The sequence below is a fragment of the Ylistrum balloti genome, unplaced genomic scaffold (assembly GCF_031769215.1).
Source record: "Ylistrum balloti isolate Yb309-2 unplaced genomic scaffold, AGI_CSIRO_Ybal_v1 Utg369668, whole genome shotgun sequence".
Taxonomy (NCBI): Eukaryota; Metazoa; Mollusca; class Bivalvia; order Pectinida; family Pectinidae; genus Ylistrum; species Ylistrum balloti.
Window position 1 is genome coordinate 1,420,302 of NW_026781915.1, and position 24,503 is coordinate 1,444,804.

Sequence of the window (24,503 nt, forward strand, 5' to 3'; positions counted from 1 at the left end):
TGAAACCTCTTGTTTATTTCAGTTTTGATTACTGGACGTTTTTCTTAAATATCTTTGTGATTGCAGCCTCCAAACAAAAAAGTACAGGCTCATCTTTTAAAGTACAACAAAGGAATCCAATTGTTATGGTAACGGTGAATATACAGACAAAACAGTCTCAATCAAATTATTTTGTTTATTCTGCTCAATCCTGATCATTTTGCTTTAAACACCATCTGTTTTCTGTCAGGAAATCAACTTGTATTAACACAATATAACTGTTAGTTTTCCTCTTGGTTCCATTGTTGTATACCTTGTTCTCATTTGAGAATGTGACATTACTTACTTGGATTTACCAAGACTTACAAGACAGGAGTTGTCAATGAAGCAGAAGACAATTACTCCTCTGAAACACCTGGTCTCATTCTCCTTGTACTTTTTCAAGTGTTTCTGTGTAAATCTTTCATTTGTTCATATTTTGCCCTTGTTTTGTTGAATTTGAGTTTGGATAATGTTAATGTTTTGGTATTTTCTTATTTGAATTTCCTTGTATGTAAGTTATCATTCTAAAAAATGATTATGTGTGATTTATTCCACTGCTTTAAACTATTGTACAGTTTCAGATAATGTTTCACCCATATATTCATAAATATGGAAGACACTATGATAGTTAAAAAGTGATAATGCTGAATATCAGTGAAAAAATGATATGTACATTAATTTCCCTGATAGTGAAATATAACTTGATCAATTAATTAAAATATGGTAAATAGGTACATTTATATTCCCTAAAACACAGGCCTTTTACTCATATTTTAAGTGGCTCATATATATAACACTGGGGAGTTCTACTAGACACAGTACACAAGTCGATGGCACAGTGTTTCAGATGGTGACAGTGTTTCTGATAGTGACAGTGTTTCAGATGGTAACAGTGTTTCTGATGGTGACAGTGTTTCTGATGGTGACAGAAGAACTGAGATTATTTCACAGTATTTGAGATGATGACAAAGTATTTGAGAAAATTACAAATTTTTTCGGGTGATGACACTGTAAATGAGAAAATTACACAGCAGTTGTGGTGATGAATCAGTATTGGAGATAATTACATAATATTTGAGGTGATGACTAATTAAGATGACTCAGTATTTGTGATATACTTTAGAAAACTGAGGTAAAAATAGTGCCATGATTCCTTAAACAGCAGAAAAATAGTTCAACATTCTGTACTCAGTGCAGCAACAGCTACTTACACACTAAATTTGACAACTGGACCAGAGATCTGTAAGATGAGGTAAAGCAATTCTATATTCCCTTCTGGTAGTGGAGGAAGGTGAATGGATGTCCGAAGTAAAGGTGTAATTTAACAAAAGTAAGGGTTAAATTGTGTGAAGTTGGAATAGCAACATATTTAAGAGCAAAGCATCCATCCGCAACACTGACTTGTACATTAAGAAAATAGCAAGGCCATTTTTGTCAGCTTTATTGCTGTTGTTTGGGGTGTGAATCCATTTTAAAATGCCAGAGACTACACATGATGTCTACTACTCATCCTTTCTGTTACCAAATAAAAACCCAAATTGTTTTCAGCCTCCTGCCTTTACCTTTCAGTAAATATTTTCAAAGCATAAAAATCTGACAGAATTAATTTCACATGGAAATATAAACAAGATTGATTTATTCCTCAATTGGCCTCGGAAACTTTAAACCTACCATTAAATCTAAACATCCCAACTCATACCACTGATACTGCCAAGTCTGCAACAAGCACCTGTTGCTGGTCGTAACTAGACAACTTATAAAGATGACAAACACTAAACATAATTGTTTTATATCTATAGCTTGAAATCCTGTAATGTTGAATGATGGTGTAAAATTGTACAGAAATTGTACTCATCAACAGAAGATATTGTTATGAATACATCAGAAATACAGGCACAAAGTCAATTTTTGGCATTTAACAAAGATTTCATCAATGGCAAAATAAATTTGGTGAAACTGCTTTTTTTTAAAAATCACATGTTTTATGGCTATAATGATAAATATGTTAATATTGATCTATTACCTTTAATTTTTACTTGATCACTTCTGTATTGACCAGCCAATACATCCATGCCTGTAATAAGCCCACCCATATTTACCACAGTTTAATAGAATTAAAAACCAAGCTATTTAATTGTCCTGTCATTAGCCATCCTTGAGACTTCCAGTAAAATTATGGTAAGCAAGTCAAAAATACATATAATAACAAAAAATACGAGTTTTAAATATTTTTGTAAGTTAAATTTAAAATCTGTACAAACAATGATTTTTTTTTCTTCATTCTAATGTAATATTTCTACACATTGTCGAAGGTAACAATCCTGTTACTCTCTGACTTACTACTAGTGTATGTTTAAAGCAGATAAGATTTAATTAATAAATCTAAAATAATATTACTAAAATAGAATTAAACCCAATCAAAACCATCATATCAATTGATAAAAATATTTCAACATTAAGTTTATGAAAACTAACTTCATCAAAATACAATTGAAGTAATATTATGACAAGTAAACATAACAGATAATGTTTCAAAGAAAACAAGTAACTATTATGTAATTATTCTGACACAGCTGATACCATTATTGGTACATCTATATGTAGAAATGCACGCAGGGAGGTGCACGGAGAACAAATTAAATTAGATTATTTCATTACGTATTCCACAGTATTGCGATATTTTTTGTGAAGAACTATTTACCAAGGTGAAACATACACTGTAGTGATGGAAATCTGTTAAAAAAACTTCATTCTAGATGAATTGTTCTCAAAATCTATTTTCTGAAGCATAATGTTTGGTTTGTGAATGTTTTGAATGCTGATACATGAAGATTGGTGTTAAGAGTAATTAATATATGGTGTAAATCTGAGGGAGCACCACTAAGCAGGTTGCTACATCACAGTTTCCTCACATTTGAAGAATCAGCTGATAATTGATGGTGGAGAAAGATAATTAATCAACACCATTCTGTGGAAAATTGTTAAAGTCAAATTTCAGTTAAATTTTACACTAACAGAAACCTTCATTCACTGCAGTGAGATATCTCCCTTAGAGAAACCTCCACTTCATTGACATCTCTCCCTTAAAGAAACCCCCACTTCAGTGAAATCTCTCCCTTAGAGAAACCCCCACTTCTGTGAAATCTTCCCCTTAAAGAAACCCCCACTTCAGTGATATCTCTCCCTTAAAGAAACCCCTACTTCAGTGACACCTCTCCTTTAAAGAAACCCCCACTTCAGTGATATCTCTCCCTTAAAGAAACCCCCACTTCAGTGAAATCTTCCCCTTAAAGAAACCCCCACTTCAGTGACACCTCTCCTTTAAAGAAACCCCCACTTCTGTGAAATCTTCCCCTTAAAGAAACCCCCACTTCAGTGACACCTCTCCTTTAAAGAGACCCCCACTTCAGTGACATCTCTCCTTTAAAGAAACCCCCACTTCAGTGACACCTCTCCTTTAAAGAAACCCCCACTTCAGTGACACCTCTCCTTTAAAGAAACCCCCACTTCAGTGACATCTCTCCTTTAAAGAAACCCCCACTTCAGTGATATCTCTCCCTTAAAGAAACCCCCACTTCATTGACATCTCTCCCTTAAAGAAACCCCCACTTCAGTGAAATCTCTCCCTTAAAGAAACCCCCACTTCAGTAAAAACTCTCCCTTAAAGAAACTCCCACTTCAGTGACATCTCTCACTTACAGAAACCTTCACTTCAGTGAAATTACTCAATTACAGAAACCTTCATTTCAGTATAAATCTCTCCCTTAGAGAAACTTCCACTTCAGTCAAATCTCTCATTTACAGAAATCTCAAACTTAAAGAGAAATCTCCACCTCAGTGAAATCTCTGCTCTTGTGATGTTTTCACCTCAATGAAGCCCTAATCTGAGGGAAATCTACACCTTAGTGAAATCTCTGCCCTTGTGATGTTTTTCATCTCAATGAAGCCCTAATCTGAGTGAAATCTACACCTTAGTGAAGTCCACATTCAGTGAAATGAATTCCCCAGCTCAATAAAGTCTCCACACCTCAGTAAAGTGGATCTCCACCAAGGAGAAATCTGTAACTGGTGATTGTCCATTAAATATTTCCATCTGTAAAGTGATATTCTCCTCCATCACGCTGGACAGAATTTTTTGTCTTACAAAAAAGATGACCTATATCACTGCCTTTTTATTTTTATTTCCTATTCATTAATTTAGCTGATCTACATATGATCTATGGAGAATCCTGAGAGGGACCAGAGAATCTTGGTAGACTCATTACATTTGATGGGAGGCCACTGACCGCTCTGCTGTGTATATCGCCTCCTACAACTACATACAGATCATTTCTGCTGGATGTCACCAATTAATTTAGAGTGAACCCTCACATCTTTGAAGTGCCGTCCACTTAACCATAATAATGCCTAAATTGACTTAGAGGATAAGATGAGGTCCAGATCTGGGACATCTGATTGATAGTTTGCCATTGTTTTCCTTACTTATATTACTAACCAGAAACGGTCTAAGCATCTCCCCAAAACATCAAACCATCTACCTTTAATCAGTATTTTCCTTCTGTAACTACATCAATTCAATAATTATCTGTTCCTGATACACATAATCTGTCTTTTGAGACAGAGCTAGTCAGGAAATTGTTCTAAGAGATTTTGGATTAAAATGATAAACCTTTCTATACTATTGTTTTATGTTCTTTCTTTTTGAGGGGTGGGGGATGGAGGGGGAGGGGGGCAGGGGCTCATGTGCCCCACATTCTTCCTAAATTAACTTGCTTAGAACATGGCAAGGTCAAAAGGTCACTGATATCACTCCACTAATCCTGATAGCAGGAACACGATTTTCCTTTCCAGAACTTTGTTACACCTTATTATTGAAATGCTGTACGATATCTCCAGATGTTTTTATTTTTTCTGAGCACGCCTCTAGGTAATAACTGCAATGGCTTGCTGTGCATGGCCACATGGTTTCAATAGTTGAAGGCAAGAATGTCTACAAAGCAGGTAGAGGTATACCTGTATATGTAGGAATGTTATGTATGTAGAAATGTTGTCTGTAGGAATGTTATATGTAGGAATGTTATGTAGGCAGAGATGTTTTATGTAGGAATGTTATATAAAGGAATATTATGTAGGCAGAGATGTTTTATGTAGAAATGTTATATATAGGAATGTTATATGTAGGAATTTTATGTATGTAATGTAGGTATGTTATATGTAGGAATGTTATATATAGGAATGTTATGTAGGCAGAGATGATTTATGTAGGAATGTTATATGTAGGAATGTTATATGTAGGAATTTTATGTAGGCAGAGATGTTTTATGTAGGAATGTTAAAGGTAGGAATGTTATATATAGGAATGTTATGTAGGCAGAGATGATTTATGTAGGAATGTTATATGTAGGAATGTTATATGTAGGAATGTTATATGTAGGAATTTTATGTAGGCAGAGATGTTTTATGTAGGAATGTTATATAAAGGAATGTTATGTAGGCAGAGATGTTTTATGTAGGAATGTTATATAAAGGAATGTTATGTAGGCAGAGAGATGAATTTATATGTAGGAATGTTATATATAGGAATTTTATGTAGGCAGAGATGTTTTATGTAGGAATGTTATATAAAGGAATGTTATGTAGGCAGAGATGTTTTATGTAGGAATGTTATATGTAGGAATTTTATGTAGGCAGAGATGATTTATGTAGGAATGTTATATATAGGAATGTTATATGTAGGAATGTTATGTAGGCAGAGATGTTTTATGTAGGAATGTTAAAAGTAGGAATGTTATATGTAGGAATATTATGTAGGCAGAGATGTTTTATGTAGGAATGTTATATATAGGAATGTTTTATGAGGAATATTATATATAGGGATATTATGCGAAGAGGTGGTTCTGGTTTTAAAATGTTGTATTAAGAATGTTTTATCTAGAAATATTAAGATATTGAAATGTCTAAAGTATGAATGTTACAAGTACTTTCAGGAATGTTATTGTGTTAACGTAAATTTAAGTTGGACAGTAAGATACCTGTTACCATGTAGCCATATATGTACTGGTGACCTGGTGTCAATTGCAATTTAGCCCAATGCTGTATCATTAGGCACCTGTTAGACAGTAAGGACCTAGTTGTACTGAAGGACAGTTGTATATTTTACAGTAAGATGCCTAATAGATGGACAGTGAGCCACCTCTAGGTTGAACCATAAAGTTGAACAGTAAGACACATGTATGCTATACATTTAGACACCTGAAAACTGAACAGTAAGCCATCTGTAAGTTGGGCAGTACACTTATAAGTTGTACTGTAAGACATCTTTAAATTGTTCAGAAGACACTTATGATAAAAGCTGAAAGTTGTACTTTAAAAAACAACTGTATAAGTAAAACAACTTTAGGTTATACTGTAAGAAATATGTAATATGTATCTTTTTTAGTATCATCCTTTTTATCACACTGAAATTTATAGAAAAATCGCTGTCCTAAAAATATCAAGGGAGATAACTCAAACAATTTTTTGAAGGTAGCATACAAGTGAATGAAGCATGATATATGCAAGACAGTACATCAATGATCTTTTTTTGGTCTTAAGTAGAGCTAACATCTAAATGATGAGGACAACAAACCATGATTACAAATCAAAGACTTTTCTCAAAATAAACTATACAGAGTATCAAAGTCAGAAACTGAACTTTCGAAATTACCCTTCTAAAAATAAAACTACATTATGATTTGCAATAAATGCAAATAAAATATGAGACGACATCGACATAGAAGGTAGTGCATCACATGTAGAGATGTTTCAAAAAAAAAAAGAAATAATAATAAGAACACTTTATTCAACCCAAAAATAAATCAAGATAGTTTTCATCTTGACATTTCATAAAACAAAGTAATACCAGAAAGGCTGTTACCAAATTGTCGAGGTTTATAGATTTGATAGAGTATAAACAAACTTATCCAGCTATACCTAAATCTCACATTCTTCAGGATGAAATTTTCCCACAGTCTCCCGGGAGGAAGAGATATATATCCACACATTTATACATGCTGAAGCTATGAGATAATGCATAATGTAATTAGACTCTCTATCTGCCCTGATCTAGGCATAGACCACCTGACTACGCACTGTGCTGTGAACACCACAGAAACACCGCTGATAACTCAACAGGTTACTTTCCAGTTTTATCTGTTTTTCCTTTCTAAAGAGCAATTTTGACATAACGTAATATTCCGCTAAGTTCCACAGTCTTACCTATGGAACATGTGAAATTTCACACCTTCATATATATGAGATAATTATTAAGAGGAACCATCTCTTCGGGACATATATTAAACACTTACCCCTCAGAAATCCCTAGAAAAGACGAAAGCAATTCAGCCCATTGAGATAACAGGATTTAACGACTGAAAAGAGTCGAAAGAATATAATTTGATTTCGCATGAAGAGCTCTTCAGAGTTGATCCATCTATTTTTATATGCAATCCACACACGAGAGATGATTAAGAAGACTAATTTTCAATTTAATAAAATAATATGCAGTAAACTGTTTTAAATCCTGAAATAGGCGTCTAGCAAGTACCAAGCTATTAACACTAATTACGACATAAAGACCCCGTTAAACAGCCGCGAGTAGTTCTCCACACTAATCATGGCTTTTTATTTATTTAACTTCATTACCAATCTCTAAAACTTCCGCAAATTCACATAAGCTTTGTCTGATAGACCATTAAAGAAGGGATGAATGTAAGGGGCCTTAACTCCTGCATACCTTTCATAAGCACAATTTAAATTTAGACATACTGATTATCCCATAAATAGAAATGAAATTAAAAAATATGTACTTTTATTTATCAAATTTTCTGTGAGTTTACATTCCTGGTATATGTCTGTATCAGTGTAGCTGACTTTGATTACCTGTATATCCTTAAGTGAAATCACATTAGCTGGTGGTCATACAATTTTTTAAAAATTATAATGAAACTTCACACTAAACAGAAAATAAAATATTTTAACAAAAATAACATAATTCTCCAGATTGCTTGCTATACTGTAAACATTACATGAAACAAAATTGATTGTGTTTTTATTTTTCTAACTGCTGACAGGAAATTATAGGTATTTCCAATTGTACTGTCATCTCTAGTTTATTATTTTTGTTAGGGCAGTCAGATGGCACAATTTTCAAACGTTTGTCTTTCATCTAGACAACCTGATCAGATGTGAAGAGGTATTTGGTCATCTACCTGACCTCATGAAGTCGTCTTTGGTATTCTGGTTTCCTCGCAAGCTTCCAGCAAAATGTGTGTTTTATATAAATTAATAAAACTTGTTTTGCAATTGTTGTAAAATAAATTAAGTATATACTGAATCTAGGCTCATAACAGGAATGACCCCTACTTTATCTCACATTGATGTAATTTTAATACATATTGGAATGAAAAACAAAAATCAAAGTTCTCTTATTTCTACTTTATATAAATAAAACAAATTAATTTCAAAATACTATTGAACTCAGAAAGTTTATATGACTGAATGGATTATCAGGACAATTCAAAACATTGTTCTCGATTATAGTTTGTAGCTTTGTCTTTGCTTCATGTTCTATGTACCAGATGTAACTTGTGTATTATTTTGAGTCTTGATAAAGGGGCAAAATGCATTGAAAACTTGTCTGTAATGTCATTATTACTTCATTGGTCATATAAATATGTTATATAGACAGTATTAACAAGTTAACAACAAGTTTATATTGACTGTGCTGACTAAGAATACAATCAGGCCTATCACTATACAAATTACACTTTTAATGTTCGTTTCTGATTACTACACCGAGATACATTTACTACAAAAATTTACACATTCCACTCAATTCTCATGCTGTTTGTTTCCATCTTAATATACTGTGTTCAAGCTGTTTGCACATTTTCGCACATTTTTTCTGCATTTTAATACACCTGGTTATGATAAACATCGTTTTTCAAGTTATTGCAATATTTGTGTAAGACAAGGGGAAAACATGCCTGGCCTACAACAGAGAGACATACTTCATGTCAGAGGAAACCTTAGCAGGACTACAAGTTCGCTGGTCTCATCAACTGGTGCTTTCATATGGCCTGCAAACCTTCAATTGGTTCTCAATACCGATTCCAAATTTTTACTGATACCAAAGTTCTTTTGATGATAAGAAATTTGTATTCAAACCAATTTTTCAATGGTATGGTACCAACTTTTTACTGAAACAAGATTTTCGTGGATACTAAATTTTCATAGACTCATAAATCATTTTATTGAGACCAATACTTAACTGATCCAGATTTGTATTAACCCGACAGGTCCAGTCTAAATTTGTACTTTTAGGCATAATATCAAAATCAGTTGTAAAGTTAAAATGACACGTACAATTAACATTTATTTACAAATATTCTGAGGTTGACTGAAGCAATACATGTCCCCTACTGGTCCTCACAAGCCAAGAAAATATATACTCCTGTTTTTTTATTCATTACTTATTAACATCTTTTGAAAAAACAACATCTCTACTTTTAATGTTAGTATAAGAGCAACTCTCAAACTAATAAAAAATAGAGTTGATCTGAAACCAAAGCAAAACAAAATCATTATGCAGTTATTACAAAGCCATATACCAAATTGAATTTCAATTCATTATCTAAAGTTCAACTAGCTAAAACTCCGTAAAAAAGAAGAAATAAATTTGAAAGTTAGATTTAGGCTACAGCTTGTTATTACAATGCTAGGTATAAAACTTCACCTCAATCCAAAGGCTTGAGAAGAATAAACCAAGAAAAAACATTAAGATGGACTGAGTGATGGCAAATCAAACACTATTTTGATGAAGGGAATATATCAATGCATGTGTTGGTTTTGATTTTTTTTTTTTTTTTAAAAAACCCTACGATGTTATCATACAAGATAATTTTGAAAACTAAATTTTCCCTCAATAGCTAATATCTCATTTATAAACAGGATATTTAACAGACATGTCTTCACTCATCAGTAATAAAAACATTTCACTTGTATGGCTAATATTTTGGTATCTTTCAGGAGTACGCAGCACAAGTGAAGATATCAAATTATCATAAACACTAGTGAAATATATTTGTGAATGTAACAAACACTTAAAAATACTGTTAATTGTTGAAATTTCTTATCAGGATTTCTGATTTGTCAATTTTAGAAAAATGTGTTCTCTGTTTTCATTTTCTGATGCAGTGATTAATCGCCTTGATATGTGTACAAATACATTAGCTTGTACTCAATTACCAGGTACTGATAATGAGTAATCTAAAACATGTTATCTAACAACAAGTACCAGTAAAGTATTACAGTTGAATGAACACTTAGCCATATGTACAGTTACATTAAAACATTACACAGATAAAATTTATTTCTAATTACCTTTTATTGCTTGCGTTGTATCAGAAATAATCAAAACACAAGATGACTCTTTCAAAAATCACATCATACCACAACGTGATCGAGAATATGATTCAAGTAATCTTGACACCAACATCTTGTCAATTTCTGGTTAATGCATTGCTCTCCAATCATTTCTAATTATTGTGATATGAAAATCTGAGGTCTTTATCTCAACTTAATTTCACCAGATCTACATTTCATTAATTGATTCTAATTTTAACTTTCTATGTTTGAGCCTGGATCAGAAGCATTCATTATGATTTATCTTAAAATCAGAACATATGCAACACGGACGTCAATTACAAAACAGGATGGCACCAGGTAATAAACGCAGTAAATACATATTTCACACCAGCTGTCTTGTCCTGTTGTCAAATCCAAACACACATCTTATCCTGAATTTTTTAAAAATCTTATCGACATCTTGAATTGGACATTTATCATACATGAATCTGATTTGATATAAAAATTTTGATATGAAACTGATTTCATTTCATAAAGTGATGTTATACACTATCTACAGAAATCACAATATGTCACAAATGATATTTAGTAAGAACATCTTATCCGTCGTAAAAAAAAAAAATTATGCAGGTACATTAAAAAGTGTACTAAGAATTAGGTCATTTGAACTTATACAAAGTGTTAGACCTACACATATTAACCCTATAAACCTATGGTGTTTAAATTTGTAGGAAGACTTAGAACTTCATATATCGACCCTGTAAACCTCAGATATTTAAACTTGTAGGAAGACTTAGAACTACACATATTGACCCTATAAACCTAACATGTATTTTTGACTTTTTAGTATAAGGCATGTTCAAAACAAGTAAGAAAGCTACCATGGAACAAGAGGCCCACATGCCTTGATGGTCACCTGACTAACTTTATATAATTGTATATACAAGTCAATATAACCGCAGTAATGATATTAAAAACCGTCAAAACCATTATGAATTTTCAGGAGTGTATTATGCTGGTTTTTTTTTTTTTTTTCCATTTCAGAATATTTTATTGTCATGATTTTACTGACAAAAGGAAATGAAGGTATATTGAAGTTTTCTTCATTAGCTTGTATACAAATTATTGAATAGAAGCAGTACAGTGTACTTTACATGAAATATGTAGTCTTCCCAAACAAATGTTATGGAAGGATTTAAGTTTAAACATTTCTAGTTGTTGAGAGGATTTGCAAAATATTAAATAACATGCCCATTTGGGTCCCTCCTGGGTCCCTCCCTGGCTCCCAAGTGAGCCAGACCCATAAATTTAACAATTTTGAAGTGCCTTGCCTAAAGGATGCGAGTGACGAAATATGATTCAAATTCGCATACTTGATTTTAATGCAATAATGTTCCTATTACAGTTAAAAACAACAGGACATTTAAAAACACAACTATCAAACCTACCTAAACTTTAAAAAAAAAAAATCAAAAACCAGGAGTGGTGATCTACAGATAAGATTAACATTATGAAAACAACCAAGGGCAATGACACTTCCAAATACAGATGAATCAAACTGCCATTTAAGACAACACAGTTTCATATCATGGTGATTAAGCCTCCCAAGTTTCAAAGCGATTGGTTGAAAACTAAGGGAGATTCCTCTATAAGAATAATATTTGAACACAACAAGGGGCAATAACTCTTCCAAATACAGTCAAATCAAACAAAACCACATCTCATGGTGATCAAGCCTTCAAAGTTTGAAATGATCACTTGAAAACTGAGGGAGGAGATCTCTGGACAAATGAAAGTTTACAATGGACAGATGGATGGCAGGACAGACAACACCATAACATGATATACCCTCTCAAAACAATCTTAACAGGTGAGTAAAATGTCACATAACCTAAAAATAGTATTGTATGTAAAAGTATTTTTATATTAAAGTTGTGTATTGTTGATGTTGACTTCATTATATTAGATAATTGAACTCATGATCTTATATCATAACTAAAATGTATGTTTTATGCTTCAATGACTATACACCAGTTACCTTCATGAGTCTAGAAACAAGTATAAATCATATTAAGCAATCACATGACTTTTCAGCTGTAGTATTAACTGGTATCAATGTACAATCTTATGAAAGTCAATGTTTTGTTTAAAATCTTGTCATAGATGTGAAAACAAATTCCCCCCATCCCTACCTCCCCCTGTTAAAGGACAACTTGTTAAATCTACAACTGATTTTGCTCTTATCTAGTAAATGTCATGACTTGATTGGTTTCCATTTTCTCCTGGTGATCACTAAGCTGGACCCTCTACCTCTTTCCAGTTCTTCTCCAACATACAATATGTCACAGTTCGTGAAAAGGATCTTGTGTATGCATTACAAATCCATGAATTCTCTTCAAGTGTTTTATACATAGGATGTACACGGATATTACAGAGAGTTTTGGTTGTGATATAAGAACATCTATTCAAACATACATCACGAGCAGGAAAAATATTTGCAGTATATAATGTACAACCTCATTGAGTTTTGATATGCTTTAAATTTTACTCGTACCGGTTTTGAACTATCTAGCAGTATTTTTTTGTGTGCTATAGGATTTCCATATTAGGAATTTCCTGATTCTACCACCAGCTTTAGTGTATAAGTCAGTACACACATCTACCACTATTGTTTATCATTTTCTGTTAATCAACAAAATTTATAAACAACATAAAACTTCCGTGTTGTTTAACACAGCAACTTATCACCAAATTAGGATTGAAACTACATGATACCTTTGTAAATCATTAACTCTCACCTTTTTTCAAAGTCTCTGGAATTTAGGAGTAATTATGGAAAGCTCAGAATTCATGAAACAGTGTCAATGTTTCAAATATTCAGATATTGCCAGAAATCTGAGAGAACCTAAGAATTATATCTAAAATGTTATAAAAGGCTTGATATTAATCTGACATGAATTACCGAAAATTAATCTAAAGCTAGAATAACCCCCTTCCTTCCCCCCACCCCCATGAAATCTGATCGGTATAGAATTATGATAGCAATTCTGCTGAGAGTTTTCCAAGATATGACATTGATTTGGAAGATTTGGAATGGAACAGACAGAGCTGGCGGACAGCAATACATAACACTACATCCACCCCCTCAACACACACTACTCCTAACCTTCAAGCAAAAAATGTAAAAACAGGTAGAGGGGGTGGGGATGGGGGGGGGGGTGGGGATGGGGGGGGGGGGGGGGGTAAAAAACATTTTGATGTTAAAATGACTTACTCTGAAAGTGGTGGAAGTGGTCCCATATTTTCTAATGTTGTCCTGTCCTGTAAATAAAAATATTGATTGTGTAAATAAACAAATGAAAGGCTGATCATGTTAATAAACAAATGAAACACTGATCATGTAAATAAGATAAATCATTGATTACAACAGCTACAATATCTAGTTTTGTTAAACATTTAGATATGAATAACACATAAAAATTGTAGACGAAGGATCACAATCATTTGTAGGAGACCACAACTGTACCTATCCTTGTATAAACCAGTTGTCCAGTGAACAGTGCAAAACTCAGCTAAATGATGTTTGTACATAAGTGAGCCAATCTGAAAAGTTTTGCCAGCTAATATGTACCTTAAATTGTTTCCAAAATCAAGTTTTCTTCATAAAAAATGTATTCAAATATAGATTTAAGAGCCAACTGATTATGATTTACGTTCAGAGTTACAATACCTACAAGACAACAAAACACTTCTGATCAATCCACATCTCCCTACCTCCACAAAAATACCATATCAAAACTGAACAAGAGTCCCTCATCTCTACATATAGGGGATATAATGGAGAGTAGAAGCTGATTTCAATCTATTGAATCATTATCATCCCAATAACAGAACTTCATGGGGTGAACAAAGGTTTCATAAATAGAGAAATTCCTCTACATGGACATTTGATTATGTGGGTATTTAATATCAGTCCTATCTCATTCTATATCATCAGTATTTTAGAACCATTTCCTAAACAATTTCATCATATCAAAATCTATAATTCAATATACCTACACCCTTTAGTCACTGTCTACTCATCTTCACATAATTCACTGGTTTCTAGTCAGTTTACAAGTAATTTATTGAGAGTGCATTAAAGACTATATATTTTTTGGCCGTTGACCCTGTGTTAAATGTACTGTGGTTTGACCTGCATCCTCATCACAGTTTACACTGTGCATGCACGATACATGGAAAAGAAAGCACTGATTAGGAATGAGTAATACAATCTTCAAGTTTTTGTCAGGACTCCAAAAACGGCACGCTCCACTGAACTCACTAGTGACAATACAATGTAATTGAATTTTGTAGAAAGCACAACGAGCGTGAAGGATCCGCCTTCTTGAGACGAATTGGCAAAAACGTGTCGGAAAGGTTCAGAAGTAACACAGAGAAGAGAAGTTGTGGGTAAATATTAACCCAATCAGCCCCTAGGTATGCCCAGACTTTCAGAGTCAGTGGTTGTAATTTCCATGGCTACGTAAGCAAACTCGTAAAACTAATAACTTCCTCCTACAGGCCTAGGTTTCCTGTAATAAAACAAACTATCAAATAGATAGACAATGTAAAATGTACACTTCAAATTGATACCCCTAAAGTGCTGAGGCAGTATTTAATGTACTCAGTAGAATTACTGCAAAACAAAGTATCACTGATTTGAATGTGTGAGAGTACATTTTACATAATATGATAGTATGATTTAACATTAACCCGAACTCTTGATAAATTTCTTGTAAGAAATACTGTTGTAGACTTGTATCTGTGTTACAAGGTTACTAGGTAACTGCTGTAGTATTAATTTGTCGGTAGACAGAACACATTATATAATTTTCTGATATGTCATATATATTTTGTTCTTATATCAGCAAAATAGAGCAGTAAGCATTCTAACTTTAATCTATCAGATTCAAATTACCATCTAATGAGGTCAAATTGAATTTCAAAGTGATTACAGCGTATGTTTATACATTTGCTGAGACATCCTTTGGTGAAAATTTACCTAAAAATATTAAAAATTTTATTTGAAAGCAATGAAAGAATGCAAAAAGAAATAATATGAATGTTTTCATGATATGCATTAGCACACTTCCTAAAGACATAAAATTGTGTGATAAAAGTTTAAACATTTTACATCGGAAGTCTACATGCATATTTACCACTAACTTGATATATATGCTCCACAGAAAAGCATTTAATGGTACAAAAAAGTATGTAATGTAGCTCAGGTACCAAGGGAGGTAACTTGCATATATCACAACTTAGGGTTGTTTATACCAGGTAAAGGGAGATAATCATAACCCTACAGAACTACACAATTAATTTCTGAATTTTAAATCAACTCTTTAGGTAGTCCTGTTGGTAACGGAGTTTAGAACTCAATATAGGGGATAATAAACACTTACAATAAATACTTTCTCTTAAAACCACAAATGACTCTACTGTAAAATCATTATTTATTCCAATGCCTCCAACAGGATTTGAATCTTTTATAAAGTTAACCTCCTTCCCATGAATAGTCCCATTTAAGTAAAGCATCTGAAGGAACTTCCATCCATGAAGATTATTTGATTCTACCATTTCTTTGTGTTAAGAAAAAGCTTTTTAAATTTAAGTCAATTTGATCATTTTTCGCACCATTCATCAGTCCAAGAGTGTAAGACAGGTGAGCTAAAAATCATGCTGAAAAATCTGTTTTTCCAATATAAACTGAAGTAAACTTTACCCCCTCCCCATGGAGAAATGTGAGACCCTGGGGCCATGCCATTCAAAATGTTTCAATCTATGAAGAGCATTGATTCTACCATATCTGGGTACTGAGAAGAAGATTTTTTAAATTTGAGTCAATTTGACACTTTTGGCCCTGACCCTCAGTCCCCTGTGGGGTGGGGACTGTATAATCCACTATTTTGGTTCATTTTAGGCCAAGGAAAAGTTTCTGCAACATTTTATTGAAAGTGGTCCAGGGGTTCTCGAGAAGTCAAATATGTTTAATTGTTGACAGACACATGGCGCACAACGCCAGACAAAGTTGATCACAATAGAAAGAGAAATAGAAATATGAAAGAGGGACGAAAAGAACTCCATGATCTTGTAATATACACCTACAAGATTTCTGACTTTAAATTAGACACACACTGAACTACTATTTCAGCCAATTTGATGCATTTGGGCACCATCTATCAGGGTGCAGTTGAGCAGGAAACCATTTATATCACATATTATTTTTGACCACTGATGATCCCTACAAAAGATACTGGATATGACAAAAATTGGTTTCAGCTTTCAGTTTTTAACTTGAAAAATTGATTGCATTAACAAGTTGCATAATTTTATGGTCAAATTCTCCAACAAGAAAACACATATAAGAAATATATGAAAATGCCTCTAATACTGTCTATGGGCTAGTAATGACCGTAAGGAAGATAGATGCCAGTCAGCAATCTTGCCTTTCAAATCAGATGCCAGTCAGCAATCTTGCCTTTCAAATCAGTCACAAAATCAAACATACACACCTACTGGTAACAAGAGTTTTGTGTTGGGAACAATATCTGCTTGTCTCTTGCCAAAGAAATTTTCATTATTTTTTCATCAAAAATACCCGGTAACAGAAATATGGAAATGGTTTTACTAATGAGTCAAAATAGGAAACAGTGCTATATCTTTTACTGATAAACCAAAGTATATCAAGTTTTATTTAGTGATGAAAACTGAAAAAAGTATATCTAGACAAGATAAATATAAGGGCGACATTAACTCTTCCTTAAATACAATGTCATTAATAAAAATTAATTTCATATGACGGTTATAAAGAATATCATGTTTAAGAGAAATTGGTGAAAAAATTTTCGATACAGTCAAGTAATCTGCTGTTCAGGAAAAACACAACTTCACGTCAAGCCTACCAAGTTTCACAGAAATTGGTTGAAAACCCAGAGAAAGAGATGTATACATGATTAACATTATGAAAACAACAAGGGGCATAACTCTACTAAATACTGTGAATCAAATTATCATTCAGGCAAAACACAACTTCATGTCATGGTGATTAAGCCTGCCAAGTTTTCTGGACATTTCTGAGCAAAGATAAGTTTTTGTAGACGTATGCATGCACAAATGAGATGAAAGAGGGACAACACTGTACATGATCATTTCTCATTAAAAACTTTTGATAGGTGTATAAAAAGATATAAAGACATATCCCTCCATGTGATCTGGAGAGGACAAATGACACACAAGTACATATAACCTTTGAGTATTTCAGTAATACATGTAGACATGTAGTATATGTCAAACCACTAACTAAAGCCATAAGCTTACAAGTTTTCAAGACAAGTTATAAAAATCAAAATAAGCTGAAACAAATATGAAGTAAAGATGAATATGTGCATAAAACACATAATTTAATCAATTCTGCACTTTCAATATTTTTTTTCAAAAGAATGTAAGGTTTACGTGAATTTTCTGAGCTTGCCACTCTTCATAATAAATATACAAGTTAACCATTTTCTTTCAATCATTACTACAGATCAAGAGGAACATATCTAGAAATTTAGGAAGATTCCTCCAGTATGTATAAAGTTTCTGAGCAGTTGAAATAACTATCTTCAGCTGTCATGTGGTGATCATGTTTATTAACTTAGTCTGAAAACTGAAGAAGCACAAATACGGACACAGTAGAACCTATGTATGAAATTTGAGAAAGATTCATCACCTCCTCAAAAATTAGCAATAACAAGATTAGTAACAGATACCAGGACAGACTGTTGGATGATGGTCAATTTTAACAGCCAACTGTCTGATGATAGCAGTGAAAAACAATACTGTGTCGGGTGTCCTACATCTCACATGAAATGGAAGGTCATGTAAGACTGTTGTATAATTATATCAAGTCTTGTATATCTTGTGACAACATGCCATTAGAAGTATTGTTATGTCAAGGATGACACAACACTGATAACAGTAGATACATCATAACAATGGGATGACACTGGTAACTGGCTAGTTATGACACTAATATCTGGGGAGAAATTGTAAGATACGAAGTCAAGTCATTCTCTAGATATGTATTTTGTATGCTTAATCGATTAATAAAGTTTTTGCTTCAGATGAAAAAGGAAGAGAATTGAAACAGGATTTTGATACGCACCATAATGAGGTTGAAGTGTTGGCCCATGAGGTTGGCTGTCATAAAAGCTCCCATACCCACACCCATGATTGTCAGTAAATAACAAAACCATAAACTGTGCTTGATGAAGAAGGCCTCCTGTAAAAAGGTAAATTTTTGTGAAAAAGTTAATTGTAACCAATGGTGTACATTTTGGAATTTGGTGTAATTCTACGGCAATCAACTATCAGAGTGTAATTCTACAGCAATCAATTGTCAGAGTGTAATTCTACAGCAATCAATTATCAGAGTGTAATTCTACAGCAATCAATTATCATGGTATAATTCTACAGCAATTAATCATCAGGGTGTAATTCTACAGCAATCAATTATCAGAGTATAATTCTACAGTAAACAATTATCAAAGGGAAGTAACTATCTCCAAAGACACTTCTAGAGTTGCTTTCTGATACACTGTAATGGATAAACACTTGCAAAAATGTATATCAAATGGAAAATGTCTGAAATTTTCTAAAATCTACAAACACATATATGTTATACCAAAAATCATGTTTCATAAATATTTTTATTGTCAGGCTTTCCTTCCACCAAGACCTAAGTGGGTAGCATAAAAATGTTAATAACAAGATAATAAGGCTGATTACAGTCCCTGATTCACACGCCGCTTTAACAAGGTGAACCTACATCCCCAGTATGAAGATTCAGTGACTAGTAATGAAGAAAAAAAGCCACAACAAACTTTTACTTTGGTGTAGGTCAAAGCTCAAAATATAGGTCAGAGTGATCTACTTTTGATACATGACACATTGTGTCATCTAAGTGAACCTTTCCCAAAGTATAAAGTTCCAGTGACAAGTCAGGTAGGAGAAAGAGTCCAGACAAGATAGGGTGAAAAGATGCACAGACACAATGCAAAATGAACGCAAATTTAGAGTCCCCCAATTCCTGTTGCATTACTCATAACCAGGCGAGGGATCTGGAGAAATTACACCCAGATCTGAGTAATAGCTACCATTTTCAAATTCCATCTTAATAAAAAAAATATCAAATATGCTTGTTAAGAGGTGAATTACCTGAAACTTACCTTATCACAGGTTAGACAAGGAGGAAAGTACCAGAAATGGAGCTGGCACAGAACAAAGGCACTGCAACTCAGTAACAAGGCATAAAACAGCAGCTGTAGAAACAGGAAGTGGTTCTCCTCACCCACACAGTTATTGATCCTAGAGAGAAAATAAAATCATGGATATAAAATCACACAGACATAGAATTTAATTTAGAACCAAAATATGTTGTAAGATATATCTTCAAATGTACAATTATTAAAATCATCATTTAATATAATGTAAATTATGAGTGATAGATACTTTGTTGAATCAAGGGGAATCTATCAACTAAAACAAGGAGACCAGAAAGTAGTAATCATATACAGGTTTGTATTGTACATTTAAACACAGCAACCCCTATATGTTTACATAACAGAAGATGACAACAGTCCCTGGATGTTTACCTCACAGTAACAGAACTGTAATCCCTGGATGTTAACCTCACAGTAACAGAACTGTAATCCCTGGATGTTTACCTCACAGTAACAGAACTGTAATCCCTGGATGTTTACCTCACAGTAACAGAACTGTAATCCCTGGATGTTTACCTCACAGTAACAGAACTGTAATCCCTGGATGTTTACCTCACAGTAACAGAACTTTAACCACTAAATGTATACCTCACAGTAACAGAACTGTAATCCTTGGATGTTTACCTCACAGTAACAGAACTGTAATCCCTGGATGTTTACCTCACAGTAACAGAACTGTAATCCCTGGATGTTTACCTCACAGTAACAGAACTGTAATCCCTGGATGTATACCTCACAGTAACAGAACTGTAATCCCTGGATGTTTACCTCACAGTAACAGAACTGTAATCCCTGGATGTTTACTTCACAGTAACAGAACTGTAACCCCTGGATGTTTACCTCACAGTAACAGAACTGTAACCCCTGGATGTTTACCTCACAGTAACAGAACTGTAATCCTTGGATGTTTACCTAACAGTAATAGAACTGTAATCCCTGGATGTTTACCTAACAGTAACAGAACTGTAATCCCTGGATGTTTACCTCACAGTAACAGAACTGTAATCCCTGGATGTATACCTCACAGTAACAGAACTGTAATCCCTGGATGTTTACCTAACAGTAACAGAACTGTAATCCCTGGATGTTTACCTCACAGTAACAGAACTGTTATCCCTGGATGTTTACCTTTTACCTCACAGTAACAGAACTGTAATCCCTGGATGTTTACCTCACAGTAACAGAACTGTAATCCCTGGATGTTTACCTCACAGTAACAGAACTGTAATCCCTGGATGTTTACCTCACAGTAACAGAACTGTAACCCCTGGATGTTTACCTCACAGTAACAGAACTGTAACCCCTGGATGTTTACCTCACAGTAACAGAACTGTAACCCCTGGATGTTTACCTCACAGTAACAGAACTGTAATCCCTGGATGTTTACCTCACAGTAACAGAACTGTAATCCCTGGATGTTTACCTCACAGTAACAGAACTGTAATCCCTGGATGTTTACCTCACAGTAACAGAACTGTAATCCCTGGATGTTTACCTCACAGTAACAGAACTGTAATCCCTGGATGTTTACCTCACAGTAACAGAACTGTAATCCCTGGATGTTTACCTCACAGTAACAGAACTGTAATCCCTGGATGTTTACCTCACAGTAACAGAACTGTAATCCCTGGATGTTTACCTCACAGTAACAGAACTATAATCCCTGGATGTTTACCTCACAGTAACAGAACTGTAATCCCTGGATGTTTACCTCACAGTAACAGAACTGTAATCCCTGGATGTTTACCTCACAGTAACAGAACTGTAATCCCTGGATGTTTACCTAACAGTAACAGAACTGTAATCCTTGGATGTTTACCTAACAGTAACAGAACTGTTATCCCTGGATGTTTACCTGAACCATGCTGTACATTAGTCTTTTTCTCTTACTTTCATATTTTCATTTGTTTACATGCTTATTTATCAACAATTTTTTTCCCTGTTTAGTTTGCCCTATGCTTTATTGAATTTCAGATGCATGTGCAATATGATGATTTCTTTCCCACCATTATTGTTTGAATGCTGACCCATGTGTGAGTTGCTTATCTCCCTCACTTTACATTGAGACAGAGTTCTGACATTCACAGACCCCAGCTTGATACAAAAGAATTAATAGAACATCAGAAGAATTCAGACTACGCCCTCCACCAACAAAAATAGACATTTGTACTATCCTACAACACACCTACATGAGGAAGTCCAGTCATTCAAAAATGTAGATTATGACATGGTAGTCTGCCTCATTCCCAACACAGGCCTAAAACACACCTACATAAGGTAGACAGTCCCACTACAGTCACAAAACCTACTTACCAAGGGCAATGGTGATCCATTCTCACTACACACTGTTGGCAGCGCCGACAATGGTGTGCTCGATGGGGACGCTTTCTCTGACACTTAGAACAAAAATTCCAAGTATCGGTGTCTGTGAAAGACAAAACATATCGAACTTTACTGAATATTGTATTTGCATAATAAAATTCATTTAAGCTTTAATAATATTTCTCTGTATACCTTGACCAAAATTTCAATTGTTGAAATAGACATTCCAAACATAATTACAACAAACAAAACAAGAGTATAAAACAGATAAACATGAAGGAAACTTTTATGGTAAATAAGTACATGTATCCAATGATACCAGACGGAAGAATTCATGATTACTTACTTATGCCTGAAAGGTCCTCTAAGAGGGGTATTCTACCGGGATTAGTGGTCGCAGATCGAAACAATGCAACAATACAGGAAAAAGCAATGAAGGAATAACCTGTGAATTACAATATAGTAAAACAGTATAAATCATAGGGAAAAACTGTATATGTTAATGTGTTGACTTAATGAACAAAAATTAAATCAGAAAGTAAAAATGATATATTAAAAATTATGTGTCAGCTTGATCAACATCACAACATTATATCATCCTTATATCAGATTATGTCTGTCCATTACTATATCAAGGGATGTTGTAAAGTTTATACAATTACTGATATTTTATCTCTAAATGAATGAGAATCGTGCCTTACCAATAATAAAGATCACAGACACTTGACCATCCTGATATCGTGGCAACAGTATGATAAACAACCCCACACATGTGCCATAAATCCAGTAGAAAGTTGTGAAAGCTAAAGTCAGAATACCCATTGTATCATTCACAAAATGAATGCGACCTAGTAATGGTAAACGTCTGATCAGGATATTGCTGGAATAATCACTAGCAGGAGGTGTTGGTTTAGGTAACTCCATTCCTTTCAGTGCCATTGGAGTTCCAATAAGGATAGCTGTGTCCTCTTCCTTCTGCATATTTTATTATCAGATTGGTGACAAATATATCTCCTGAGATTGTCGAGATGTGATGTGCTGAATGTTATCAGGGTTGAATTACAATATCAGACTCCAGTTGAATACATCATGATCTGAAATGACAAAGTACATTAATGAACAATTATACTATTAATTCTCATCCAATATAACTTTTAATCATTAATATAATCCAGTCAATCCATCTATGATGTATCTACCAATGTAAATCTACAATTGTCCTAGTCTAGGGTTATTCCCCTTTGATATAACTACTATTGTCTGCATCTACAAGAGATTAATTTAGGGACCTATGAACATTTCGTAATAGCCCTGATGAAGCCCTCCCCTAGGTGAAACCAATCAGCATGTTTACAGTTAAAAGTAAATAAAGCACTGCTAGCTGAGGATGTTAGGTTGTGTCGTAATTGCACCTCCATGTCCATATAAATGTGCATCTTCTTGATCAGGTTATGCTTGCTTTCATATTATGGTTTTGTCTTTTTTTTGTTTTGGCTTTTCAGTTTCAATATTTTGTAAAGAACTTTTTTATCTTTCTTTTTTTATCTTAATTCACACATTTTATTTCCAACTGATAACACTGTATATCTTATCAAATTCTAAAGGAGATATTCATTTTCTTTTTCTAAGCCGTATCATTCCAAGCACGACATACACTACTCAAAAATATAATTTTGTTCTTTGCCCTATTTTTCAGTTGATTGCTGCTCTACAATGCTCTAGTTTCCTGCATCACTACTGGAAGTGTTCCCTAGTTTTGTCCTCATCCTTGCATGAAAATTATGTTACTTCAGACTTTAGGCTTTCCTGTTTGCCTGTAGAATGAATGTTAGTCACCATCTTCACATTAGTGTGAAGTCTAGTTATGGCTCTCAAATTCCGAGGTCTAGTTGCAGATAATGAATGAGGTTTCATTGAAATATGCACTCATGCATGCTGAAGGTAATCTTTTTCCTGTGGTCACTATTAATGTTCACACTAGTGATCTAGCAATCACACTCCAGTCAAACACCTTATCTTTTCTATTGGGAAATTGCCATCGGCCAAGTCAAGTAAGGAGGCCTGAACTCTCCTCCTACAAAATATATTACCTTGACAGAAGGAAATTCTTTAAATCACTTTGCTGAAGTTTGCAGTTTTAGTGTAATATACCTTGACTGAAAAGCATTAAATCGGAATGTGAAACTTCTCTACCAATTAGTGTATTTATGCTTCGTTATACATTGGCTTCTAAGGAATTATTTACATTGTTTTGGTAGGAGTTTGAAAGGCCTGTCAAGAAAACAAATCCAAACTTTAAGGGAGTCCCAATAATAAAAAATATAGTTCCAATATGGTCTCAAAATTTGAGTCTAACAGGAAAAGTAGGGGTCCAGTCCTAAAATAACAGGATCTTGAAGCACAAGTCGAAATCGAGGTCAAGAAGCATACATGCTTATAGAGATC

The 24,503-nt window shown here is 33.8% G+C and overlaps 1 protein-coding gene across 1 annotated transcript in view; it reads right to left on the bottom strand.

The window, feature by feature from the left end:
- LOC132561253 (palmitoyltransferase ZDHHC21-like) overlaps nt 1-23,039 on the bottom strand; it is a 28,537-nt gene extending 5,498 nt beyond the window's left edge. The window contains exons 1-6 of the mRNA XM_060225984.1: nt 22,760-23,039; nt 22,405-22,503; nt 22,050-22,161; nt 19,683-19,821; nt 18,620-18,736; nt 13,703-13,749 (exon numbers count right to left, since the gene is read on the bottom strand). Of these exons, the coding sequence (XP_060081967.1) occupies nt 13,703-13,749; nt 18,620-18,736; nt 19,683-19,821; nt 22,050-22,161; nt 22,405-22,503; nt 22,760-23,039 (794 nt within the window). The remainder of the gene's footprint in view (nt 1-13,702; nt 13,750-18,619; nt 18,737-19,682; nt 19,822-22,049; nt 22,162-22,404; nt 22,504-22,759) is intronic.
- Nucleotides 23,040-24,503: the final 1,464 nt, after the last annotated feature.